This window comes from Mirounga angustirostris, unplaced genomic scaffold, assembly GCF_029215605.1.
Source record: "Mirounga angustirostris isolate CCGP_5_RB_7025 unplaced genomic scaffold, mMirAng1.0.hap1 SCAF_5, whole genome shotgun sequence".
Lineage (NCBI taxonomy): Eukaryota > Metazoa > Chordata > Mammalia > Carnivora > Phocidae > Mirounga > Mirounga angustirostris.
Genome location: NW_026991713.1, coordinates 7,995,626 through 8,023,232, shown reverse-complemented (window position 1 = coordinate 8,023,232; position 27,607 = coordinate 7,995,626). Strand labels below are relative to the sequence as shown.

The 27,607-nt window shown below is 38.1% G+C and overlaps 2 protein-coding genes across 6 annotated transcripts in view; both read right to left on the bottom strand.

Moving 5' to 3' along the window:
- SLC25A17 (solute carrier family 25 member 17) overlaps positions 1–11,941 on the bottom strand; it is a 49,667-nt gene extending 37,726 nt beyond the window's left edge. The window contains exon 1 of the mRNA XM_045872471.3: positions 11,755–11,941. Coding sequence (XP_045728427.1) covers positions 11,755–11,808 — 54 coding nt within the window. The 5' untranslated portion in view covers positions 11,809–11,941. The remainder of the gene's footprint in view (positions 1–11,754) is intronic.
- A 3,536-nt stretch (positions 11,942–15,477) lies between these two features.
- The window catches only part of ST13 (ST13 Hsp70 interacting protein), a 55,419-nt gene continuing 43,289 nt past the window's right edge, over positions 15,478–27,607 (bottom strand). For 4 of the 5 annotated variants that reach the window (XM_045872469.2, XM_045872468.3, XM_054506796.2 and 1 more), the window contains exons 6-12: positions 25,164–25,248; positions 24,916–25,026; positions 22,029–22,131; positions 20,672–20,788; positions 19,160–19,208; positions 18,311–18,444; positions 15,478–17,747 (exon numbers count right to left, since the gene is read on the bottom strand). In XM_045872469.2, coding sequence (XP_045728425.1) covers positions 17,619–17,747; positions 18,311–18,444; positions 19,160–19,208; positions 20,672–20,788; positions 22,029–22,131; positions 24,916–25,026; positions 25,164–25,248 — 728 coding nt within the window. In that variant the 3' untranslated portion in view covers positions 15,478–17,618. The remainder of the gene's footprint in view (positions 17,748–18,310; positions 18,445–19,159; positions 19,209–20,671; positions 20,789–22,028; positions 22,132–24,915; positions 25,027–25,163; positions 25,249–27,607) is intronic. The other variant, XM_064590570.1, reaches the window with a different exon arrangement.

The following is a 27,607-nucleotide window of genomic DNA, read 5'->3' as shown; positions in this document are numbered from 1 at the left end:
CGCGGGGCTCGATCCCAGGACCCCGGGATCATGACCTGAGCTGAAGGCAGACGCTTAACGACTGAGCCACCCAGGCGCCCTGCACTGTGGTTTAAGAATTCATTTTGTGGGGGCGCCTGGGTGGCTCAGTCATTAAGCGTCTGCCTTTGGCTCAGGGATCTCCTTAAAAAAAAAAGAATTCATTTTGTTTCATAGAATGAAAACTTTTTCAAAATTTAAGTTTTGCTGTACAGTCAAGTAAATGGTCACTTTTGATAACGTTTCCATGTTTGGCTTGAAAAGAATGTGTATTCTGTGGTTGTTTGGTACAATGTTCTGTATATGTCTGTCTATTAGGTCAAGTTTGTTAAATATATTATTCAATTCTTTATTTTCATAGCTCCCCTCACAACTTGTTCTATCAATTACTCGGCAGGGAGTCTGCTTCTCCCTCTGACCCTCCCCCCTCTCATGCTCTCTCTCTCTCTCAAATAAATAAAATCTTTAAAAAAGTAAATCTTGGGCGCCTGGGTGGCTCAGATGGTTAAGCGTCTGCCTTCAGCTCAGGTCATGATCCCAGGGTCCTGGGATCGAGTCCCACATCGGGCTCCCGGCTCAGCGGGGAGCCTGCTTCTCCCTCTGACCCTCGCCCCTCTCATGCTGTTTCTCTCTCGCTCGCTCTCTAAAAAATAAATAAAATCTTAAATAAAAAATAAAAAAGTAAATCTTTTGAGATTGTTATTAGATGAACACAAACTTAAAACTGCTTTATTTTCCTGACATATTGAGCCTTTTTTCTCTATGACGCCATTACTATAAAGTCTGTTTTGTCTAATGTTGATAGCTCTATTTTGGTTAGTATTTGTCTGATAGGTCTTTTCTCACATTTTTATTTTTGAACTTTCTGTATCCTTTTCTTTTAGACACATCTTTTATAAATAGCATTTCTCCCTTTTAAAAACCAATCTAGGGCGCCTGGGTGGCTCAGTTGGTTAAGCGACTGCCTTCGGCTCAGGTCATGATCCTGGAGTCCCTGGATCGAGTCCCACATCGGGCTCCCTGCTCGGCAGGGAGTCTGCTTCTCCCTCTGTCTCATGTGTTCTCTCTCATTCTCTTCCCCTCCCCCGTCTCATGTGCTCTCTCTCATTCTCTCTCTCTCAAATAAATAAATAAAATCTTTAAAAAAAAAAAACAACAATCTATGCATTCTCTTTTAACCAAAGCATTTAGTTCATTAACATGTATTTGGATTTAAAGCTGCCATCTTATTTTGGGCTATGTGTCATACATACTCTATGTTGCTTTCTCTGCGCTTTTCCGCTTTCTTCAACTAGAGGTTTTGTTTTTTAATTAATTTCTTACTTCTGCTGTTTATTCAATTTTGTTATTTCATGATAAAATTTTACAAACTACCTAGTAATTACAACATACATTCCTAACTTACCAATGCTAAAAACATTCAGTAAGTTTATCCTCCTCCCGAACAGAAATTTAATTCCATTCACTCCCACTCACTTTCATGCTACTGTTACCTACTTTAATTTTAACTTCTTTTGCTTCTTTTTCAATGCCCACAAAACACAGTTAATTTATTATTTGATAGTTAAAGTTATTTAGATTTAGACAAATGCAATGTTTACCACTTTTTCTACTCTTCATCCTTTCTTCCATCTCATACTTTCCATCTAGCATCACTTGCTTTCTGTATGAAGAACATCCTTCAGAATTTCTCATGAGGATCTTGCTAGTGGCAAACTGTTTTTGATGGTCTAAAAATGTCTCTATTTCATGTATGTGTTAAAGATTTTCACTGGGTATAGCATTCTAGGAAGATGTTCTTTTCTCTCAGCAAAATGAAGAAAACACAATTTTCTGACTACAATCATTGCAAATGATAATTAGGTGTCAGCTATCCTTTCGCTCACTAATTCCATCTTCAGTTGTGTCTAATATATTGAAAACATGTTTTGAATTTGAATCCATCACTCGGCTTCAATTATTAATTTACAGCTATGCACTAATTATTTTAGCTTTAAATTTTTATTTTATCAAAACAAAAGATGCACACATAGTTTAAAAAAGTCATGTAATATTAAATGGCAAAATACAGTAGTTCCTGCCCACTCCTCTCCATTTTACCCAGCCTTCCTCCCAGAGGCAATTATTATAGCTTCTTTTAGCTGTTTCTTTTGATATTTACCCATCTCTATATAATTAAAAAATATCCTGTTATCTTCTGATTTATCAATTTTAGACATTATTTGTTTTAAATTATGGAGGGTGAGAATTTAGCTCTGTTATATTCCCCTCTGCCTTCTTGTCCTATCTTCCTAAGAGCTATGATTTTTGTTTAAATAAGTTTTCAGTATTCCCATGACTATCATGCATCCACTTTCAAATTTCAGTTATTTTACTTTTCATTTCTAGATACTCTATTCGGTTAAATTTCAAATATGCTCAGCCAATCTTAAGTTTCTTGTTCCTCACACATATTTTCTAGTCTTTCTTTTATTTCCTTATACATACTACATAGCTTTTTAAGATTGTAACTGAAAATTCCATTTTCTGATTGTTGCTGTCGTATGCCACTGTTCTTGTTCACAATGCCTTGTTTCTCTGTGAGTTTAGTTAGTTTGGACTGAACTGCTTATTTCCCTTAGAATTTTATTTTTGGGCATTCTTTTAAACCTTCTAAAGATAAGTACTTCTGGAAAGTATTTCTGCCAGACATTCTGGGGTCCCACCAACCTGGAATCATTCCAAGTTAAATTATTCACTTCAGGTTTTCAAATGATCCAAGTAGTGAGAATTCAGGCTACAATCTAAGAGAGGGTTTGTGGCTTCATAATCTCAGTGGTGATTTCTCAGTGCCAAGGCTGGAGATAGCTGATATTCCTGGGGAGGAGTAAGATCATTTCCATTCACCTCTACAGCGTATTCCTTTGGGATTCCAGGCTTACTGGGTGATTGTATAAGGGCAGGTTCACATTTCAAATTCTATTACTTCACATTTCAAATCTATTACTTCAAAGTGTCTAACACCACTCACTTATGTTCCCTGGATATTTAACAAGTGAAATTCTAACTTAATACCTTGCCTCTGAAAAATTTATAAAATTTAGTAAACTAAAGAAAATCAAAACAGACATAAAATAGCTACCATTTTACCCTGGAAATGAAAATTAGGAAAATGACAAAATCAAAGAAGGAAAAAAGCCAGAAATCTGAATTTAGATCCTTTCTACACTGGTATCTCATTAAAAGACATGCATAAATACAGAAGCAGATTATCATGCCTTTAAGTACAATGATGTTTCGGTTAGCTTACCAACCAAGTCACCAAAGTCAACCATTTCCAAAATGTTAATTCACCACTGAAGGGTGAAACACAGTAAAAAAATGCAATGCCAGTTCCAAAGTCAATTTCCAGAGAGGAGTCTAGAAATGGTGGCTGAGTCACAGCACCACTGAAATCAGTTTATGGTTTCTCCTGATGGAATACATGGCATTACCAGATAGAAGGGTTATTTTAAAAAGGAAGAAAGAAAAATAACTAAAATACATTTCCAGCGGTAGATCTTGAGCAAGTGAAATTCCAAAGATTGAAAGCTACTTACCGAGGCATTGATACTCAAAAATGTTATTCACCTAATCAGAGTTAATGTAAGTCTTTCCCTTGATAAAGCCATCAAGCTAACTCTCACACTTAGACACCGAGAGATACAATAGTTAAGCAAATTCAATAGGTAGAGAATATCCTTTAAGTAAACTTAGGAGAACCAGCAGCAGCTAAGAAAAAGGCAGTCTCCAGACCAGACTGGTATGAAAGGACAGGGCTAAGCATGTTTGAGGGCTGAAGAGAAGCAAACACTGGAGAAAAGTTAAAGCTATAGGAAAGAGGTGAAAATTAATGGAACAAAGTCCTAAAAGATATTTGGGGATGGGGTGAGGGGGGAGGATCAAAATCAAAGATAGCAGAGACTAGATGCATCTGTTTTTCCTGAGGCCAGCAGAATATAGGAAATATGGGTACAACTGCAATGGACTCTGTAATCAGAAAAAATGGAAAAGTGAGAAAGCTCATCCCAGTAGCCCCCATTTTATCTAGAGAATAAAAGGTGAGATCATTTGCTACAAGTGAATGGGTAGAGGTGGCCATATGAGGTGAGAAAAAATTTCAGTTCTTTTGAATTTCTGAAACTGAGTACAAATACTATATTTGCAAGGATATATCTAAAAAAAAAAAAAATTATGGCCTTATTACACTTTTCCAGGCACTGCACTAGGTGCTCCACAAGTGTTACCAGGAGACCCCAGTAAGTGAAGTGTTACTGTCCCCATTTTATAGCTCAGAAAACTCAGGTTCAGAAGAAAACATAAATGACCCAAGATGACATGGATAATTAAGTTTTACTCCAAAACTTCTTTGCAGCTATTAAACCATATTTATTTTAAAAATAAAGTTATAGACCATTGTATGTATGGCAATACAATTTTCTTTAACCTTTTTCTGACTCGAGCATAAAGAAGCCAAGTAAAGTTAGAAAAATAATCCCAATGAAGACTGCATAAGAACCTTTAAGATTAGAAGAACTGAAATGAAGTGATCCCATTAGCAAAAAAGTTTATTAAAGAGGTCAGGAGGGATAAACAGGGAGAGCACACAGGATTTTTAGGGCAGTGAAAGTACTCCACATGATACTATCATGCTGGTTTCATGTCATTATACATTGTCAAACCCATACAACGTACAAAATCAAGAGTGAATATACACTAATATACACTATGGATGGGGCGCCTGGGTAGCTCAGTCGTTAAGCATCTGCCTTCAGCTCAGGTCATGATCCCAGGGTCCTGGGATCGAGCCCCGCATCGGGCTCCCTGCTCGGCAGGAAGCCTGCTTCTCCCTCTCCCACTCCCCCTGCTTGTGTTCCCTCTCTCGCTGTGTCTCTCTCTGTCAAATAAATAAATAAAATCTTTAAAAAAAAAAAATTTATACACTATTGACTTTGGACGATTATGATAGGTCAATGCAGGTTCATCAATTGTAACAAATGCACCACTCTGGTGGGGGATGTGCATGTGTGGGGACTAGGGGTATAAGTGAAATCTCTGTACCGTCCTCTCAATTTTGCTGTGAATCTAAAACTGCTCAAAAAATTAAGTCTTAAAAAAAAAAGGTTTACTAAGAAATAAAGATATATTTTGGATGGGAGGTAGTGAGGCAATGAAGTCTTAAAAACTAAAAGCTACATAATAATTCAATCATAATTTAGCAGAAGCCTAAATGAAATAAAACAGCAGGCTAGGAAGTAAAGATAATACAACAAAGACTTACTCCAATCACCACTTTTTGAGATGTTTAAACCAAAGTAACATAATGCCCTCAGATGTACACCAACCTAAGTTAATTCTATGAGGAATCTGAGCAACTAGATTTAAACTCTGGGTCTGGATGAATCAGCTGTGGAAAGGAAAACCCTTTCAAAGAGAACTGAACATATAAATTGCTAGAACTGTAGTTTAAAATACTCCCAATAAACAGTGTCCAAGTGCCTCTAGTTTGTTTATACACGCGTATACTTAATATTTGTCACTTGTTTTCTGATAATCTAAGGATATTCAGAGTTTGGTTTTGAAATGCACAAAGGAATGGGACAAGAAGCGTGGAAGAGAAGGCACCTAGGCACAGCAGAGAGAAGACAGAGTAGCAGAGAGGGGAGACCTGGATTCTGTGCCTATAACCAACTCACTGGTAACCCTGGAAGTCATTTAACATCCCTGTTTCCACTTCCCTGTCTCTGTGTGAGAATAAAGATACTTGTCCAAAAGCCTCAGAAACAACCTTGAAGTGGGTATTACTATTTTCCCCTTTTTACAGATGAAGAAACCGAGGCAAAGAGAGGTTGAGAAACATGCCCAAAGTCACACAGATGGTAAATGGCAGAGTTGGAGCTCAGGCAGTCTGGTTTCAGAGCCCACACTTTTAACCACTTGAGTGGTCAGAGTTGTGAACAGATGTGAGAGGGGGTTAAGAGGTAAGGTAATTCTAGGGGTGCCTGGCTGGCTCAGTCGGTAGAGTACGCGACTCTTGATCTCAGGGTTGTGAGTTCGCGCCCCACATTTGGTGTAGAGATTATTTAAAAAAATAAAATCTTTAAAAAAAAAGGTAGGGAATTCTAAGTACTAAATACTATTATTAAATATAACATCAAATTCACTAAATCATGTTAGGATGCACAGAAAATTAGAAAATGTAATTGTGCACAAAATGATTAATAGCTTCCATTTATTGAGCCCCTTTTATGTGTCAGATAGCATAAAAGCTGTTTTACTTATATTATTTAATTAATATTCACAAAACCCTGTGAGGTTATAGACATTTTACAAATTAAAATCTGAGTTAACTAAACTGAATCTGGAAATAGAGGTTTTTGTTTCTTTTTTTAAAGATTTTATTTATTTATTTGACACAAAGATACACAGTGAAGAGAGGGAACACAAGCAGGGGGAGTGGGAGAGGGAGAAGCAGGCTTCCCACTGAGCAGGAAGCCCAATGATGTGGGGCTTGATCCCAGGACCCTGGGATCATGACTTAAGCCAAGCTGAAGGCAGACGCTTAACTACTGAACCACCCAGGTGCCCCGAGGTTTTTGTTTCTAATGAATGACATTAGGGAAATCACTTAACTAAGCAAGTCCATAGATCTTCATAACGGAGTGTGGGAGGCCACATTAACATTTACATTGCACTAAATGTTTACCGGTGAGAAAAGTTAGAAATGATGTATATGTCCATAAATAAATTATGGAATACTCATATGATAGAATATTTTGTATTAAAAAACAATACTTTTTGAAATCTTTTTAATGACATGATATAGTGGATTTCTGATGTTTTGAGCCACATGGCATCATTCCCTCTTCCTAAGGGCAGCCTGATCTTTACTTCTTCCCACTGTGTACAATTTTGGCAGGATGGTAAATTGAGGTGCCCACCCTCCACTACACTAGCTGAAGAGTTCTGGAAGGCTTCTTTTGAGAGACACTATTCCCACCTGATACAGTCAAGGACTGGGCACATAACCTTGAGCACATCTAACAGGGACTCTCCTATGACTTTAAATCTTGAGCAGAATCCTGTAGAGGGACAAAATCCACTGATTCCATTAGTGGTGCCCAACACTCTCAATTTTGCTGTGAATCTAAAACGGGCCATATGAGGTGAGAAAAACTCCAGTGGAATATGTTGGTTCTTTCCTACTTCAAGTCATCAGCCTCCTCACTGATCCTGTCCTGGGAGCTCCCAAAGAGCCTGCCAATAAACTTTTGTTTTGTTAAATCACCCAAAGTCTGTTTCTCCAGCTTGCAACCAGAGAACCCTAATTGATATACACGGGGAAATGCTTTACATTCTGAAACAAACACACCAAAAACCCCAGGATATGAAACTCTATAATACCAGTTATATAAACAAAAAATTTATTTGTAAATGCTTATTTGTATATAAACAGAGAAAACACAATGAGGAAGACACAACTAATTCTGAGAAACACTGTTTCTGATAAAATTTAACCCAAACTTCTTTGCATAGTATGAGATTCCCCAACTACATAGGCTTCTACTCGTCTCTCATCTTTTATACCAGCTATGTCAGAACTAACTTGAAGTTCTCCACATGCTGATTTACATATGAGGACCTCTGGCCATGCTTTTTGTGTCCAAAAGTCTCTTATTACCCTCCTGTTTCATTTTGCCTAGCAAACTCCTACTCTAAACATAAATTATGCAATTAAAAAACAAAACAAAATTAAAATTAACTATAAAGAGAAAAGAAGTTCCCTGATTATTAGCATTACAATTCCAAAATCTGTTTCAGTGTCTAAACCCCACTTAGGCAATTCTAACCAATTACACTTTTCAAATTGTAGATTAATAAAATTTCTTTTAATTACAAATGTACATTTCTACAAATAGAATCTACCTTTCAAAACTAATCTAATGAGAACTCAAAATATAAAATTATAAACCTAATTTACTCAAAATTTTGAGAAATGTTTATGAATGAGGCCATTAATTATATCATATAATAATCACCCATTAGAGCTACAGCATTCTCCTGAAATAGTACAATTCTAATTTTCAAATACTTGAGATTATCTGCAGTTACTCCAAGGTGTGCCACAAAACACTCAAAATCAGTTTATTTTAATTTTTAAATGTGTGTATGTGCATAATACCACACTTGATGTGAAAATGTAGAACTTGGAAGCAAATAAGCAAACATGAAACATGTCAACTCAAAAAGGTTGTAAATCAACATCTTAAGCAATGATCCAACAATCCTTTGGGGAGAAACAACTACTCTAGGCAGCCTTGCTTGGAGTTTATACGGAAGTCATGCAGCTATTGAGAGGCAGAGCCAGGATTCTCACCCAGACTGCCTAGCTCAAGTCAGGCACTCAGGCACTCAAGTACTCTTACCACTATGCTAAGCCGACTCCTTGATCATCTCAAAGCTTTGGTTGAACACTGTGCTCAGGACATTTAATTAAACATGAGCCATGACAATACTATACCATTCAAAGCAATGCCATTTTTCTTATCAACTGTAGTGACATTTTTGTGGTGAAATTTTTTTCCTTTGGTACCAACCAGAAGAAAGGCCTACATTACATGGTTTAACATAAAGGTTTGCAAAAAAAAGTTTGAGAACATTCTTCAGCATAATAGTTCAAAAAAAACAAAAACACAGTGCAACTTCTCAGATATGTGCTAGGAACATTACTGCCCTGAGGGGAAGCATGAGAAAAAAAAAATTCTTTTTTTTTTTTTAAGACTTTATTTGACAGAGAGAGACATAGCGAGAGAAGGAACACAAGCAAGGGGAGTGAGAGAGGGAGAAGCAGGCTTCCCGCTGAGCAGGGAGCCGGATCAGGGCTCGATCCCAGGACCCTGAGATCATGACCTGAGCCAAAAGCAGACCCTTAACGACTGAGCCACCCAGGCGCCCCGAGAAAAAAAATTCTTAAAAAGCGTACCTATTAGATAATCTAACACAGCTTATGGAAGAAAGAAAAACCATAGCAAATTCAGGGCGCATAATTTCAAGCATAACTTTAACAAGAGATAGGGCGCCTAGGTGGCTCAGCTGGTTAAGCATCTGCCTTCAGCTCAGGTCATGATCTCTAGGTCCTGTGATTTGGCCCACACCAGGCTTCCTGCTCAGCAGGGAGTCTGCTTCTCTCTCTCTCCTTCCCCCCCTCTGCCCCTCCTCACCGCTCATTCTCTCTGTCTCTCTCAAATAACCAGAATCTTAAAAAAAAAAAAAAAAAAAAAAATTTAACAAGAGAAAAATAGGCAACAAGGAGAGAAAAATATAGAAATGTCTTTGTAGGTTACATGGAAATATATTACCTCTACCTGCAATCACTCTCTGTAGTAAGGCTCAGAAAACTATGGCCAAAGAGCCAAATCCAATCCACTGTCTGGTTTTGTAAACAGGATGTTTTTGGAACTCAGCTCCACTCATTCATTTACTTATTGTCACACTTTCACACTATCATGGCCGTGCTGAGTAGCTGCACCAGAGACTGTACACAAAATCTAAAATATTTACCATCTACCTTCTTACAGAAAAAGTCTGCAGACGCTTTTCTTTTATAGCACTTAATACTATCTAAAATTGTTTTTTTAATCAATTACTGTCTGACTTCCCCATTGAATGCACTCTTCATGAATAAAACGACTTTGTTTTCCAATATATTTCTAGCATCTAGAACACTACATGGCACATAGAAAGCACTCTACAGGTGCTGAATGAATGGCATTTATTGATAGAAAGAAAGGAAAACAAACACTTCCCATCTTCCCATTCTTCCTAAGATGCACTTCAACTATTCACTCCACCATTTACCAAAATGTGACTTGTCAATTAACCAATGGATTTATCATATTGAGAAACAAGTTAATAAATCCAATGGCTAATTCTCACTTCTTACCTTATTTGACCCAGTTGATCTTTACCCTTCTCCATGCGACTTTCAGAACACCACATTCTCTTAGTTTTCCTCCTACCCAATAGGCCTTCCTTAGTCTCCTTTGCAGGTGCTATCTCACTTCTGAAATCTCTTAATGTTGGCATGCTCACTCACTCTTCCAGACTTTTCTCAGTCCACGCTTACCTAGTCTCATGACTACTCTTAGGCATTTCAAACTGAACTAATCCAAAACTAATCTCTCTCCCAGACCTGCTCAGTTATAGTCTTCATTATCTCAGTAAATGTAAATGTCTCCAGTTGCTCAAGCCAAAAACTCTTGGGGAGTCAACCAACCCTCAATCTATTATACCCCATATCCAGCCCACCATCAAATCCTGGCGACTCTATCTTATAACTATATTCCAGGTTAATGATCATTTCTAACCACCTCCACACTACTATCCTAGTCCAAGCCACCATCATCTCTTGCCTGAGATGACGTTAACAGCCCCCTGACAATTTCCCTGCTTCCACCTTTACTCCCTTACAGTTTACGCTCATCAGAGCAGCCAGGGTGATCATGTTTAAAATGTAAAAATCAGCAAGTTGCTGGATGCTCAAGACCTCCAAAAGTTAGCTAGCCTTCTTTCCTACTCAGAATTAAAGTCTGATATAGTTTGGTCCCCTGAAGCCTTTCTGCCTCTTTATTCCCTCCACTCCAGACACATAGGCTCCCATGACCATCCTAGATCATGTCAAGCAAGCTTCCATTTCACCACCTTCGTACTGGCCGAAAGGCTGTTCTGGTTTAACTAAATGAACCAAGACTCCTCAATCAGGCACTTCCATGAAGTACTTTGTCAATTAACTCTAAAAACAAGTCTGTGAAGTAGGTTTCAACATTCCTACTTTATAGGTTAGGAAATGGACTTTACAGGCCATCTATCTAACAAATGATAGAGTTGGGGTTCATCCCTGATTAGCGAGCACAGAAGAGCTCTCAGTGAAGTTTTGCTGGCTAAAAGGAGATGACTCTGATATGCCTCTGAAGTCACAGTGATTCCAACTGCTAAAGGTGCATCTTGACAGCTGGAGAGGGTATGAGAAAGGGCAGTCAGAGTTAAGGGGACAACCAGAGGAGGAAGTGACCCAAGCCAAGAGTGGAAAATGTCCAGGAAAAGGGAGTGGTGTCAAATGGAACTGAGACATCCACTAACCCAAGACCCACGCACATACCTCACAGTAAACCATACCTGTGGTAGACAGCAACTCTCATCTTGATTAAAAAAAAAAAAAAAAGATGTATCTTCTGCCAATACTGGCCAGAGATACCCTAAGTACCGCCGCTTGTCTGCAGCAAGAGTATGAAAATTGGCTATAGGGAAGCGCGTGACTAAGTAACACAGCTTCTCACCTACGTTTTCCTCCGGCCCAGTGAAACAAAGTTTGTGTCTGTGGTGGCCTTTAAGGGAGGTGATTGGTCTTTAAATTTCGGAAGGCAAAGAAAACGGCAATTATTTTCTTCCAGGCTCTCTGTGGGTATGTGGGATCGTCGCTGTCTGTATCCCAGATATTTTCTAAGAGCTCAAAACAGGGGCGAAGGGTGTGCTGGCCCTCACCCCAAATTGTTCCAGCACCTTCTCGCCTACGTCTCATTCCTCCCTGTCCCACAGTCACGACTGCAGATACCAACCCACCGTCTCCCTCTCATCCCCATCCCCCAGCCATATCCCGGGACTGGACCCACAGAAGCCCCACACCCCGCAGTGGCCCCGGGCGTGAAGACCCCGCCTCACCACGGCTCCGGCCACAGCGTGCACCAGGCTTTCGTAGGACAGCACGGAGGCCATCGCTGCGGCTCCCCACAGACCTAGCAACACTTTTCCCTCAGGTCGCAGCTGGCGGAAAGAAGCGCCAGAGCCCGGGGCGTGAGCGTCACAGACCCCACCTTCCCAGGCCCGCCTCCTCCAGAACAACCACTTCCGGGTCGTTCGGCACCCGGTCCCCCAGGTAGAGGCCGCAGGGGCTGGAAGAGGAGAAAGGCGGGCCTGGGAAAGTCCCTTGGCTCTGATTGGCCCTCGGGGCATGCGTGGGCGGGGCAGAGAAGCGCTGGCCCAACCACGCGGAATAGCCTGACAGAAAGCACGTAGCCGCCCCTGGGTCTGACCGGAGTACCCTCTCGAGTTCGGGGACCTGGCGGGTTGTGCTTTAACATTGGCGTTTGGGAAGGCCTAGACGGCCACCTTCCCTCCGTAAGACAGGCTGGTAACCGGCAAGATGGGGACTCAAATCTTCCTATTTCCTTGCAAGTTAACTCCTATTTTCTCTGGACAGTATTTTTAAAGTCACATTTTATCCGAAAGGAAACGTCGATTGGGCAAGTGTCTCCCGTCTTGAAAACCCCCGCGTGTGGTAGAAAAACAAAATGGAACTTGAGATCAAAGTGATCCAATGCAGCCATATCCCGGGACTGGACCCACAGAAGTCCCACACCCCGCAGTATACTTGTTAGCAACTAGGAAAGTAATTTAACCCCTTTGGTTTTTCTCCCCCCCACCCCCTTTTAAGGTTTACTTATTTGAGAGAGAGAGCACGAGCGGGAGGTGCAGAGGGAGAGGGAGAATCTCAAGCCAACTCTGCTGAGCACAGAGCCCCCTGGGGCTGGGGCTCCATCTCACCACCCTACACTAAAAGTTGGTCGCCCAACCTACTGTGCCACCCAGGCGCCCAGGTTTTGTTAAGTGACAGTGTTAATACAATTCCACTGCTGTAAGGATTACAAAAGCTAATTTATGTGGACGTACTTTGTTTAAAAAAAAAAATCTTCACATGTTCTAAAGTGAAGAACCAACTACAAAGAACTGGAGAAACCACTTTCAACCTCTAGCCTAGATCATACTGTGAGACACAAGGTCTCAGGACTCCCAACTTCACTCTACTGGAGTGCCATTGCCATAGGTCCCTTCCAGTTTCCACTTAAAATACAACCTGTGATAATCCCTGAGTGCTTACTACATGCCTGGCTCCGTGCTTTATTATGCCCATTATATTTACTGCTCAAGAGAGGGCCCTAACAATGTTTACCTGGTCTTTTCACAAAATTTGCGTAAAATATCTTAAAAGATCTTTCCACTTAAATTCCCCTTCATTTAGGGTGGTGCTACAGTGACCATAAGTTAAATGAAAGGTGAGTTGGGAACACCAGATTTAGTGGTATCTACTTATACGTATGGTTGTTACTGCTAGACCTGCTGTAGAAATGGCTTCCAGGAATACTCTCACCAATCCCTAGGACCATGACAGAAAAGCGGAGGTCCAAACATCAAATGAAAATAGTTTGCTGGCACTGAAACAGAGGTCAGTTATACAATTTAAGCAAAAGACTTTTTTTTTTCTTTTAAAGTGAGAGAGATCACAGAGGGAGAGGGAGAAGCAGACTGACTGCTGAGCAGAGCCTGATGCGGGGCTCAGTTCCAGGACCCTGAAATCATGACCTGAGCCAAAGGCAGATGCTTAACCAACTGAGCCACCCAGGTGCCCCCAGGTTTTTTTTTTAAGATTTTATTTAGGGGCGCTGGGTGGCTCAGTCGTTAAGTGTCTGCCTTCGGCTCAGGTCATGATCCCAGGATCCTGGGATCGAGCCCCACATCAGGCTCCTTGCTCAGCAGGGAAGCCCGTTTCTCCCTCTGCCTGCCAGTCCCCCTGCTTGTGTGCTGTAACAATTAAAATCCTTAAAAAATAGTAAAAACTCTCTGTAGTTGTGATTTTGAGAGATTTCCAATTTTTAAAACCTGCAATTTTTGCTTCCTTTGTTCTAACCATTCACTTTTACATCTACTTTAGTATTCATAATTACATATTTTCCTTAAAGAGGGCTCCCTGAGTTAGAGGCATCAAGTCCCCCTCTATAAAATAGTATATAAAAAATTTTGCGTGTTCTTTTACACCCATGCCATCGAACACAAAGTGAGTTAAAAGGAACCTATCCAGAACTTAACATTTCATATATGATGCTTCTACACTGGCAGATTTATGGTCAGGTTACTTAACTGCAACCTGACAATGTCCTAGTGATCTGGGGGAGAGTGAACTACTTAGAGATCTCTTGATTATGTGCCAGATACCAAGATTTTCAGAGTCGCATACATGTGTTTTACACTAGCTCTATTTACCTCCTTTCTACCCTGGCTTTTCCTAATACTTAGAATTAAGTTTAACATTAGGATTCCACCAAAAAAGAATGTCAAAATTCTTATAGACAACTTTATAGAAAATTGTTATACTCCTACCAACACTAAAGGTCTCACAGAATTGCCAAGATATTTAAAACCACCAATTTGATATGCCATAGTTTAAATTTACTCTTATCAAAAGCTTAACAGCTATTTTAATATCTGTTGCCTATTTACTTCAGGGTATTTTCCTCCCCAAACTATGCACTCTTAACAGGTATGCTATAGGTTGTAAATACTAAACTTTAAAATTATTGCACCAAAATTTTAAAAAACTGATTTTTCTTGTCCTCATTATTGGACCTGTCACAAGTGTTCTAAGCACTTCAATTATGCTACATCCCTTACTATTAATCCGCTGGGTGTGCACATCAGTACACCCAATGATGTGTGATATTCCTTAATCAATCCTCTTCGAATGTATTTTGTTTCCAATTTCTTGAAGTCATGAACAATTCTGCAAGAAGCAACCTTGTACAGAGAGGGCAGCAGAACATAAAAGAGGAAGACCAAACAAGCCTAGTGAGAATACCAGCTTTACAAATAATCAGGGGTGTTAACTTGGGCAATTAAGTGCTTCAGTTTCCTCATCTATATAAAAGGGGAAGAGCGCTTACCGTTATGGTCATTATCAGAATGGAGTCAATGCTTTCAAACTGATTTACAGAGTGCTTGGCACAGAATAAGTACTACTTACCTAAGTGGCTACTTGGGTGCATTAATGTTAGATATTACAAATCTCTAAAATACGATTTGTTTCTCCCTTATCCCATTAGGCCAGTATTTCCTAAAGTGGCAGCCTGCTAGTTGTTACCGTATGTCTTTTCTCCCTTTCTTTTGTAGTGTAATCTTTTACTGGGCACATGACCATACAGCAGTGGACTACTCCTTGCAGCTAAATATGGTCTCAAGAGTTAAAAAAAAAAAAAAAAAAAAAGAAAAAAGAAAAAAAAAGACCAGTGGGCTATGAGAAGTAATGAAATGTTAACTATAGGTATCAGCATCAGTATCTCAGTACGTGCTTCCCTTGCGCCCTCTCCTCAAGCTACAAGATGAGCATGAGAGCAAGCACTTTTGGACTCAGAAACGGATGGCAGAATGGCTTACCTCTGGACTGCTACCTGAAAGAAAAGTAAAGCTCTGTTTAACAGTTTAAGTATTCTTAGAAGTCACTGTTAACAGCACTTTATAAAACTGAAGACTACTATGTCCAGGAAATAACTTGAGTGCTAAAGACCTAAAAGAAACAGAACATGTGCTGGGGAAAAAAAAGTGGGGGGATCAATATCCAGTTTGAAACCATACTTTATTTTTAATGTAGCTAGAAATCAAATAACTATATATTTTTAAGCAGAAAAAAACTCCTTTACTTTTCCTTCTTATATCATTGTTAGCACAAGAAAAACCACTTCTGGTTTAGAAATGATACTGAGTTTCTATGAAAATGAATGTACTTTGTATTTGTGGAACTTAAAAGCACAGGACACATTTTCAGAAGACCAATTTTACTTTTACCCACTTATGGTAATATTTGCAATGTTAGAATGTACTTAATATATAATTAAGTAAATCAAATAAGGAACCCAAAAGGAACTGGTCTTCTTGAGTTATTCACAGCACACATTAGAAAATCTGAGAGAGAACACACATTAACAACAACAAAAAAAACCACTGGCAAGCTCAAACGCAAGTTTATATGCTGAGTATTTTTAAAGGGTTTAAAAAGCATGCTGAGTTAGCATACAGCCTCTTCTCACTCATAAAACAGATGCATTTCTATCTGCTTGTGTAAGCAAAGGGTTAGAACCTGAATCAACTTATGACTTCAGAAATGTGCTACTTCAAAAATGTATTCCATGGAATTTTTTTCACTGCTCCTACCACTGATTCTTCAAAATAAGCAAAGTACAGAGGGTCTCATCCCTACCCTTGAAACTGTTTTTAAACACCAGCACTTTAAATTGAAAGACAGGCAGAACCCTAGCAATTCCTGTTACAGTGCCTGGACTTAGTCTTAATTATTAATGTTAAGAGTTGAATGTACAACAGAAAATCTATCATTTCTTTATCCTTGGAGGAGAAGGAGGGAGAAAAAGGAGAGGTGGGGGATATGGTGCAGTATTTAGGAACTAAACAGGAGCACAACTCATCAACCCCGAAATGAAGAACCATGGATCTCATCAATTTTATAATTCACGTTGGATCAAGAAGTTTGGTTCCCCTCTATGTATATCAATGAATTCAAACCTCATACTCTCCAAACTACGAAGATGAATAATGTAAGATAAACTCCAACTGCAACAGTATTTCCCAAGTAGAAAACTGAACACCAAAGGGAATCCCTCCTTCCAACATCTTTTGACATGGTAAGATTTCACCAAAGTAGAAACCTATAATTTAAATATGAAATCGCTTGGCCAAGTAAGAAACTACAGCTGTTATGGGTATTACCTTACATAATCACTATATTACATATTAAACCCAGCATGACATATACTTGCACAATTATGCTGTGAATGATACAGTAGTGATGAAGCCAGTGAAAAAGGACTATCTTTAGCCCAAGAAGGGGGGGGGGGGCAAGTGAAAACAAGTAGAAAGCACACAAAGAGATGGGTATTTTCTGACCAGGAAGGTCACTCTAAACACAGAAATATAAAAAGAAAAGTATTCCCTTAATTCCCCTATGTGGAAATAATGCAAACATTTATTTTCTATATCAGACAAGAACACAGCTAAGTAATCCAATTCTACTGCAGCATTATAAAAATCATCCCTTCACCACAGTGTAAGATTTAAATGCATCTGCACAAGGGTGCACACTATATAAAAGGAGTAAGGTTGCTGCTGCCCTGCCAAGCACTTCCGGTCCCTACCCAGGTCCTACTGCAATACTGGTGGTCCCAATGGTTTTATCCAAATAAACTGTGTTTAAAAAATAAAGCATTTAAGAAGACAAGTCAAAATGCCTCAGAAACCATATCTCCAACTCAAACTTCATCTATTTAAATGTTATATTTGCCTCCCACTAATAAACCTTTATTTCACTCAAACTGAGCAATAAATCTTCCACACTGAAGTATCTTTCTTGCCCAATTAATCCAAAGGAAAAAAAATGAAATGATTAGTAAAGAAAAATGTAGGGACTAACACACCCTTTTAATATGTTTTTAAATATTTTTAAGGTTTAAAAGTGTTTAAAGTTTGTAATTCCTAGTAGGAAAACATTATCTGAATGACTACCCTAATGGCAAACCACTATAGAATGTTTCAGTTGCATGTGGGGCAGAGGGGTAGGGATTCTCTTCACAGCACCCCAGCTTTCTTCATGAGAAGGTCAGAGGTACACTGGTTTGTATTATTGCGACATCCATTAGGTGATCGTTGCTTTTCCTTCAGCAAGGGCTTTATTTGTCAGAAGGGCATTATTATGCTTGACCTCCAAATTTGGATGACAATTTACTGATGAGATTCATAACCTTTGGATTGCTCTGATATTTTGACATATTCGCTGGGTTCTGGGCCACATCCTGGAAGGCCACCATAACTTCTGGATCCTGCAAAGAAAGGTGGTGGGGTTTTTTTAGTATTTAAAAAAGAGTTCTGTGGTTTAACAAGTTTATGAGTCGAAATCCTAGGTGTTTATTTAGACTGATGATTTTGTCACAGCCAAGTTAAATGGGGTCTGGACAAGTCCCTGAGGTATAAATATTACTAACGTGCACTTCAAAGTCAAATGCCAATTATGTCACTTTAACTAGATAATGAAAAAAAGCATACACAATTTTGATAAAAAGGACAACTGAATCACAAAATTCTACTCCTGAAACTAATATTACACTATATGTTAACTAACTAGAATTTAAATAAAAACTTGGAACATAAAAGAAGAAAAGGACAACTGGATATAATCAAACTATTACAGAGTATTTCCTATAAACCAATTTTTAATAACTTAAGCTACTCATTCTGAAAAAAAAATGGTCTAACTGCATCATTAGCTATTTGGTAATTCAGATAAGTAAAACATAGCTAACAAAGTAACCTTTGTCTCTACAAAGAATTAATGAAAGAAATGCCTTAGTGATACAAAGCCCAACTTTGTTCTTCCAAGACTTACCTGCATGGCTGCGAGAACCTCTGGATCACTAAGAATTTCATTGAGCCCAGGCATTCCTGCCATTCCAGGCATCCCCCCTGCCATTCCAGGCATTCCTCCAGGAAAATTACCAGGCATTCCCCCAGGAAAGCCACCTGCAAGAATAAATGAAATAACTGCTTAGACACCAACCATATTCTCAAGTAGTCTGATAGTAGACTATTTCCTTCTGATGAAAATCACACACACACTCACACGTGCATATGCAAAGAACAAGGGGGCTATTAAACACAAAGCAATCTAAACATTCTAACAGGATGTAACAGGACATAATTTTATCTTCAAATTTTTTCTTAAAAAATAAGGCTGTAAATCAACTTTGCTACATTCTGCATTTATTTTTTCCTAATAATAAAACTGTTAAAAAAAGAAAACTAACCTTACCCTTAAAGAGAAAGCTAACAATCCCTTAGAATTACAAAATTAAAAAGTCTAATAAATCATCTTGGTCATATTTTCTCATTCTCTAACATTATTTGTTTCAATTTAAAGTTCTAATTTAGAAACACTTAAAATACATCATAATCAATTCACAGTCTCTTAGAAAAGTACAATGCTCAGACCTCACTAAATGTTAGCTATTATAAAAAAGTATATTGCTCAAAGTGTGAGGAAAATAATATACTATATTTCTACTAACATACAATTTTTAAAGGAGAATGAAAATTTCTAGAGGCTTACATTCTAAAGGCTTTTCGATATTTCCAGGGACTAATAGTACTAAATATAATAGACATATTTGAGCCCCCAAATCAGAATATTCTCCAATTATTTACAATCCTAATAGTTTTAAATTTTCTTTAAAAATACCTGGGAAAGAGCCATACTGAGCTCCTGATTGTCGTCTGGCTTCTTCTTCCTTTAATACAAAGAAATAAATCATATAGTGGTGGTGCTGGTGGGGAGTCTACTGTCCACCCGTACCCTACCCATGCAAAACCATGAAAAAAACTGTAAAATCAGCTAGGTCAGAGGACTTAAGAGAATGACGAGTTTCAAATGGCAATACTGAACTAAAACACACACACCCCAAATCCCCTTTCAAAATTTTCCAGCTAGGTTGTCAATGAGCATTACTTTTGGTAATGATGTCAAGTAGTGTTTTACTTCTACTTGGGGCAGGAAAAAAAACAACACATGGAAAGCAATATACAGTACTGATGTCTGTCTATGCTTATGCAAAGTATAAATTTTATTTTATTTTATTTATTTGAGAGAGAGAGAAACAGCATGAGAGGGGAGAGGGTCAGAGGGCGAAGCAGGCTCCCCGTGCCGAGCTGGGAGCCCAACATGGGACTCAATCCCAGGATCATGACCTGAGGCAAAAGCAGTTGCCCAACCGAGCCACCCAGGCGCCGCGCAAAGTATAAATTCTTAACGATGTTAAAACTCCAAAATGAAAGCACATGGTTAGATTACGAAGACTGCCAATAACTTCTGTTTCCCAAGTTCATCTTTTCCATACTTTCTCTACATAACTTAACAAATACAACCGGGGTTTACCAATTGGTTATTCAGCAAAGAAAGTAAAAGAAAATAAATTTCCCTCATAACCAGTTATAAAGTCATCAAGGATATATAAATGTAAAAATCACTTTTGAATACAGTAACTATAATCCTAAAAACCAAGCATGATGCTTTAAAAGCATTTAATATTAACTTTATTAAATCTTACTAAATTCATTCGACATAATTATAGTTTTATTAATTTTGTTAAGTATTAATATTTAATATTAAATGACAAAGTTACGAAGTAATGCTATACAATTATAATATAGCTTTATGTCCTTTTACTTCAACAATATTGGAAATAACTAAACGAAAACTGATAGCATCAAAATGCAAAAAGCGAATATAGGAAAAAACGAGAAATCTTAGGAACAGCAACAATATTGTAGATGAATTATGAATAACTTTCTAAATTTTATGACTTTGTGACTAAAAATAAAAAATAGCTAGTCTACTTTAAATAGCTATGAATCCACTATTCGAACAAGAGGAATCATAAAACAACAAATCAGGGCAAGCATCCACAAGGAAACAAGTAATACTGACAAGTTCTAATTACCTGACCAAAACAACCTCCCAATTTTAGGAGGACACACACAAGAATATAAACAGGTGATATATAAGCTCGCTTAGGAATTTAAGAAAAAAAAATCCCTACAAATTGGAGATAATGAAGGGAAAGAAACTCTTTTAAGCAGTATCATTACCCTACAGAACAAGGCCAGCATTAAGTAAGAGCCAGGAATTAGAATGATATCCTCAAGCTCTAATCTACTTTATTTCCCTTTAATGGTTTAGCTACAGAAACTTTACCCTCTGGGCTCTCTCATGTTCTTCCCGAGCCTTCTTAACCCTTTCTATTCTTTCTTTGATCTCTCGCTCTTCACGTTTTCGCTCATACTTTCTCCGATGTTCAGCAATTTTCTGGGCCTAGGGGAAAAAAAGCCACAGAAAAAATGTTTTCTTTAAAAGCTGAATAAGGGCAACCCAAATCACCAGTTTTGTTAAAGAATCATTTTTTTGTGTGGAGAGGTGTTAAATTCAACAAACAGTTCTGAATGACAGATTTACCTCATAGAAAAAGACCTTACATAACTCACACTTTAACAAGTCCACTGTGAAATAAAGGAAAGAGGCTGAGAAGTGAAGTTAGAAGTGTTACAAATTTCAAAAAAGTAACTAGTACAAGGATGACAAGTTTTCAAATTGCACAACTCTTGCCTGATACTGGCCAAGGGAAGGGAGAGATTGGGAACGCACACACCAGTTATTTGCCACAGCCTAACCACACTGAAGTTTTCTCATCCATAAAATGAGGGGGGCGGGGAAGAGAAATACTTAAGTCTTATAGAATGCTATAAACATTAAGAGAAAATATATGTTTCAGGCACTAGCACATAGCCTGAGCCAAATATTTGGAATCTATTATTCAGAAAATAGAGTAAATGTAAGAGAGTGATACTCAATTGTTACTTCAGCTTGTTTATCATTATTTTTTAAGAATCTCATGTTCTAGACTCTCTCACCATAACCTTGGAGTTAGCCCTGTTATGAGCGAAAAAAATCAAAAAGTCTCTGACTATAGATAAGTTAAATTCAATAAAATTTCCTTATAACCTTTGGGAATAAATTCTTGGTAACGTAACATCCCACAAAGCTGAGGAATTTACCATGTAAATAATGCATTAAAATTATTTTAACAATTACCTTAAAAAATATTCTGGCTTTTGGAGTCAGTATTATCATTTTTAAAAGGATGAAACTTGCTAACTTCCACAAGGCCCTCATGCTTTATACAGTGGCTGCATATACCTACGATAAACAAGGACAGACCAGGCACAACCTCGGGTCACATTTTATAGATTTTCTATTTCTTTCCTTGCTGTGAACTTGATACCCCCTTTTCCATTTCTAACTTTCTGGTTACAACTCTACTGTTGGCTTACGAACAACAAAGTAACAGAGCTTGCTGTAATGCAGCATGAGAAATAAAGGCATGACAAACTACTGACATTTCCTGACTTGAACACCAACATCAGTAATTACAGATGGGAATATCCAAACGTTTCTTTCTTTGTATCTGTTTTCCAGGTAAATTACTGCCAGGGGCTAAGTACTAGAGCCAAAGAGCATCACAGTGATGACATTCCCTCTCCCTACTTGAACATACCCTCGGTTGAACTTCTTTCAGCATTGCGCTAGCATCTTCATCGTAATCCAGTTTACAAGCAAGGGCAAGATCATGTGCTGCTTCTTCCCAATGGCCCAGAAGTCTGAAACAGATTAAATTCATTTTAGGGGCCTTTTATACATACCCACTAATGTGGTGGTGTCTTTCTTATTAAAAAAAGGGAGTGTTACAGAAGAGGTTTAAAGTTAAATATCTGAACTATAAATTTTCATGAACCAATTCAATTAAGTACGTTCTACTCTATAAAAACATGGGAGTTTAATTTCCTCCTTGGCAACTATAAAGGTGTTTTCTAAAACCTGTTTAAAAACTTTAAAAAATTACTTTTTTAATTCAAAATATAAAATTTCTAAAAATTATGTAGAACTACATACAATTTTCAAGCTCATTCAACAATTTCAACTCCTTAAAAACAGGATTAACATAATGTACACTTAGCATGCTATAAGGTGGAAGAGAAAACAATACATGTGTGCACATTTTATTGAAAGAAGAGAAACGATAAATCAGAAACTAAAGGTTGGTGGAAGAAGGTAAGAATGGAGTAGAAGGGATAGCAATGGAAATTAGACTTCTCTGGGTATACGTGTCAACTCAGTTTTGACTCTCTAAACATGCAAACGTTCTACATACGTAAAGAAGAAAATTAAACCAGAAAAGACAGAAATAAAGCAATCCCTAAACTTGAATACAAACAGGAAAAAAAGGAAGGACAAAAAACGCTGTTTACCACACTGAGCACACAGCATATAGAAAAAAAGGTAACCTATACATATACATACATATATAGACTTACCTATTTATTGAGAGAGAGTGCACGTGGGAGAGCAGGGGGAAGGGCAGAGGGCGAGAGAGAGAATCCCAAGCAGACTCCACGGGGCTCAATCCCACGACTGTGAAATCATGACCGAGCCAAAATCAAGACTTGGGAACACGTGGAACGCCTGCGTGGCTCAGTCAGTTGAGCGTCTGCCTTCAGCTCGGGTCATGATCCCAGGGTCCTGGGACTGAGCCCCACATCGAGCTCCCTGCTCAGTGGGGAGTCTGCTTCTCCCTCTGCCTGCCGCTTCTCCTAGCCTGTTCTCTCTGACAAATAAAGAAAAATCTTAAAAAAAAAGAAAAAGAAAAAGAAATAAAGACTTGGGACGTTTAACTGACTGAGCCACCCAGGCACCCCCAAAAGTCACATAACTTTTAGAACAGTATTTTGACTGTGTATCTTAAGTGGGATATATTCTAAGGATAAAAGCCGCAACAAACATAAAAACATTCAACTTTACTTAGAATATTATTGTGATAGGATTGTAAAACAATTTTATGTTATCACAGAATAACACAAGTAAATATATTATGGATAGGGAGCCTGGGTGGCTCAGTTGGTTAAGCATCTGCCTTCGGCTTGGGTCGTGATCACAGGGTCCTGAGATCGAGCATCGCGTCAAGCTCCCTGCTCAGCGGGAAGCCTGCTTCTACCTCTCCCACTCCCCCTGCTTGTTTCCCTCTCTCGCTGTCTCTCTCTCTGTCAAATAAATTATAACTAAAATCTTAAAAAAAAAAAAATGCATAAAGATTTTGAGTCTAGGAGAATAGTGTTAAAAATGCAAAACAAAAGGGAAAATGTTAATATTGAATTTTTTGAAAATATCAGTATAAGCTCAAGATTCCGTAACTTTTCCCCTTAAAATAATTATTTAAAAAATGTTTTTTTCTGAGGCACCTGGGTGGCTCAGTCAGTTAAGGTCTGCCTTTGGCTCAGGTCATGATCCTGGGGTCCTAAGATGGAGCCCTACGTCAGGCTCCCCGCTCAGCGGGGAGTCTGCTTCTCCCTCTCCCTCTGCCCTACAGCCCCTGCTTGCTCACTTTCTCTCTCAATAAAATCTTTAAAAAAAATAAAAAATGTCTTTTCTAACTCTGTTCATTGAAATGACAGAAGTAATGATATTCCACAGGCAATGAACACATTTAATGGTCAAACTTTAGTTTCTGTAAATATAATGCTCACAAAAATGAACCCTGGTTTGAGAAATGGTTAATTCTGAGTCTGGGACAATCAAAACACAAGATGAGCTCATGCTATCTTTTACCAGAAGGCTAATTAATTAATTAAAAAAACAACAACAGAAGAAATGCTCAAAGACTACTGGGGTCACACATCAATGCTCATGAGCTTTATGACCCCCAGAGCATTAGTATATCTTATGCTAATCTGTCACCTCTATCTTTGACTTGTGACTTCATAATCACTAGAGCTCCTTCTTTTGAGTAACCTAATACAGTTATCCCAAGCATATCCATCTTCATTTCCACCCGTACTTGGAGTACACCTTTCCAATCCATGTAACACGTGAGTGTCATTGGACAGCTCATCCTCAAGTTACCAACACCCACTTGTAACATTAAGTTTGACTTCCAGGAATGATGACTAACCTAAGATATATTCACCTCTTTATTGTCTCCTTTTTCTGATTTTTCAGGTGACTTAGCAGCAACTCAAGTAGTTTGAAAATAAAGAATTCCTTCTTCTGTACTATACTAGTTTAATGGTAGGTTACACAAAAATAAATCTAAAACTAAGAGAAAATTTGTAAGGTTATGCTCTTTTTAGAAATAATTTTGATCCTTACCTTAAATTTGGCTATATGTAGTCAAAAGCTGTTAAATAGTGGTTTTCTTTGAAGGAATAAAAAGAATTTTTATTTTCTTATTTGTATTTTCTTACTTGTTCCTTATACTCTCTCAATTCTTCATATTAAGCACGTATTACTTTGAAATTAAATCCTTAAGCAATTTCATTTTTTTCAAAGCATATTAAAACATCAGATTTAAAATTCAGAAGTTCTGAAAATAATGAAATTCTATTGTTTACCTGTGTGCTTTCCCTCGCCACTTATAAGGCTGAGCTGAATCAGGATTTATTTCAATAGCTCTGTCACAGTCTCGAATGGCAGCATTTGGCTTCTGTAATTTGATGAAGACACTAAAAAAATAAGTGTGATATTAAAAAGTATTCATTTCAAACAATAACACCTTTGGGATCACCACAGAAGCAATTCTATTTAAATAAATGAGCAGAAATTCTTCACTAGGGGATTCTTTTTTGTTTACAGTTCTCACCTGGCTCTCTTGGCATACAGAATGGCCAAGCGAGGATTCAGTTTGATGGCATCTGTGAACAAGTCAATGGCTTTCTGTAGTTCACCTGAAGTAAAACAAGTTGAAAAATAAAGAATAAAAAATAAAAAATATTAACAAAATTGTTGATCCTTTATCCTATTAATCTTCCACATTCTTCTTTTAGTCCAATAAAAAAAAGACTAATTTCTAAATTAATATACAAAAACGGCTCTTCAGGGACGCCTGGTTGGCTCAGTCGGTTAAGCATCTGACTCTTGATTTCGGCTCAGGTCATGGTCTCTGGGTTGTGAGATCGAGCCCTCCGCCAGGCTCCACACTTAGCAGAGTCTATCTGAGATCCTCTCTCTCCCTCTCCCTCAGCCCCTCCCCCCACTCACTCCCTAAATAAATAAATCTTAAAAAAACCAAAAAACAAAAACGGCTCTTTAAAGCAAGTCTTACCACACCTATACGATAAATCACTCAAGATAGAGACAATTTTTGGATACATAATTCCCTAACAGTAGAATACCACATTCTTAGAACTCAAGATTTTTTTAGTTAAGAAAAAACAAAAGGATAAAGTAAAGGATAATCAATTTTAGTCCATTGATTCTCTTTTATCCATTAAGTTAAAAGGATAAAATTAAACTTATAAAGGAAAAAATACTCATACTAAATTTACAGGGTTGATTAAAAAAATTACTATTTGAATTCACAGGAATGGTATAAGATTCAAGAAAAACTAGAATTCATAAGAAGCCCATAACCCCCATTTTAAATTCATTCATTGTATTCTATTCTCACAGTTAGCTTCTTTGTGTATTAGTGCCTTCAGTGAAGTCACTGAACAAATTAAGCATACTATACAATTAGAATAGTTCTTTGCAAAGGGGCGCCTGGGTGGCTCAGTTGTTAAGTGTCTGCCTTCAGCTCAGGTCATGATCCCAGGGTCCTGGGATCGAGCCCCGCATCAGGCTCCCTGCTCAGTGGGGAGCCTGCTTCTCCCTCCCCCACTCCCGTTTGTGTTCCCTTCTCTCGCTGTGTCTCTGTCAAAATAAATAAATAAAATCTTAAAAAAAAAAAAAAAAAAGTTCTTTGCACGAAATCTAACTCCTGGACACAGGAAACACGGTGGGAGAAGGGGAAGGACAACAAGACAAGCAGAATTTTAAAGTAAATGTCACAGTTCACTTTGGAAAATACATTTACCCAGCTATAAATCTGTAAAGGACCTTAACAGAACTCATAAAACAATGCAGAAGAATGTTGAGTCTTATTAAGTACTACTACAGATGTTACAAATTATTGCACTTGGATGTCTAATAAGCAGTTCACACCTACCATGTTCAAAACTGAACTCTTAATTCCAATCCCATCTCTAAAATCTATTTCTCATCCTTATATTACCAAATAAATGGCTCTTCCATTCAATCTAGTTTAGAGGTCAGTAAACTTTTCTGGAAAGGGCCACATAAGAATTATTTTAGGCTTTGCAGACCATACCAATCATAACCATTCAACTCTACTACTGTAGTGGGGAAGTCACAGACAACACATGAACAAATGGGTGTAACTACGTTCCATTACATTTTTACAAAAACAGGAAGCTGTAATTTGGCTAACTCCTGATCTACCTCAATGCCCAAATCTTGGAGTCATTCTCAACTCCCCAATCTAAAACCTAAATCCTTTTCTCTCTACTTTCAAAATATACCTAGAATCTAACCACTCCTGGGGCGCCTGGGTGGCTCAGTTGGTTAAGCATCCGACTCTTGATTCGGGTCAGGTCATGATCTCAGGGTCGTAAGGTCGAGCCCCATGGCTGAGCTCCACGCTCAGCGGGGAATCTGCTTGAGATTCTTTCTCCCCCTCTCCCTCGTGCGCCCCCCCAAATAAATCAATCTATATTAAAAAAAAAAAAGAATCTAGCCACTCCTCAACCCAGTCCTGACGTTTCCACACCAAGGACAGTTTGTTAGCACTGCATGAACTACTCACTTGATACAGTTCACAGCTTCAACACTGCACCACTACATTCCTTTTGATGGTATCTTTGAAAAACTGTTTCTACTGGTTGTTATGATAAAAAAAAAATCAAGAACTGCAGAAAAACAGATTGTGGAACAGGAAACGAGGGCGGCAGTGTCCAATATGACGCCAAGATCTGAGAAGTTGTTTAGTGCCCAACATATATACACGTCTTATTAGAAAGTAAATATGGTTATTTAAGAATAAGATTAAATATATTCTTTCAATTGTGTGTATTATTTTCCAATCACTAACTTGTTACAACACACTTATTAAATTGTTTGGACCTAACTACATTATCAATGAAACCCTTATGCCTTTCTTTTGGCTTAAAAGTTCTGTTAAAAAAAAAAAATCAAGACAGTAAAAGCACTATAAACAGAAAAGTCTGGGAACCTTTGCCCTAATCCAGG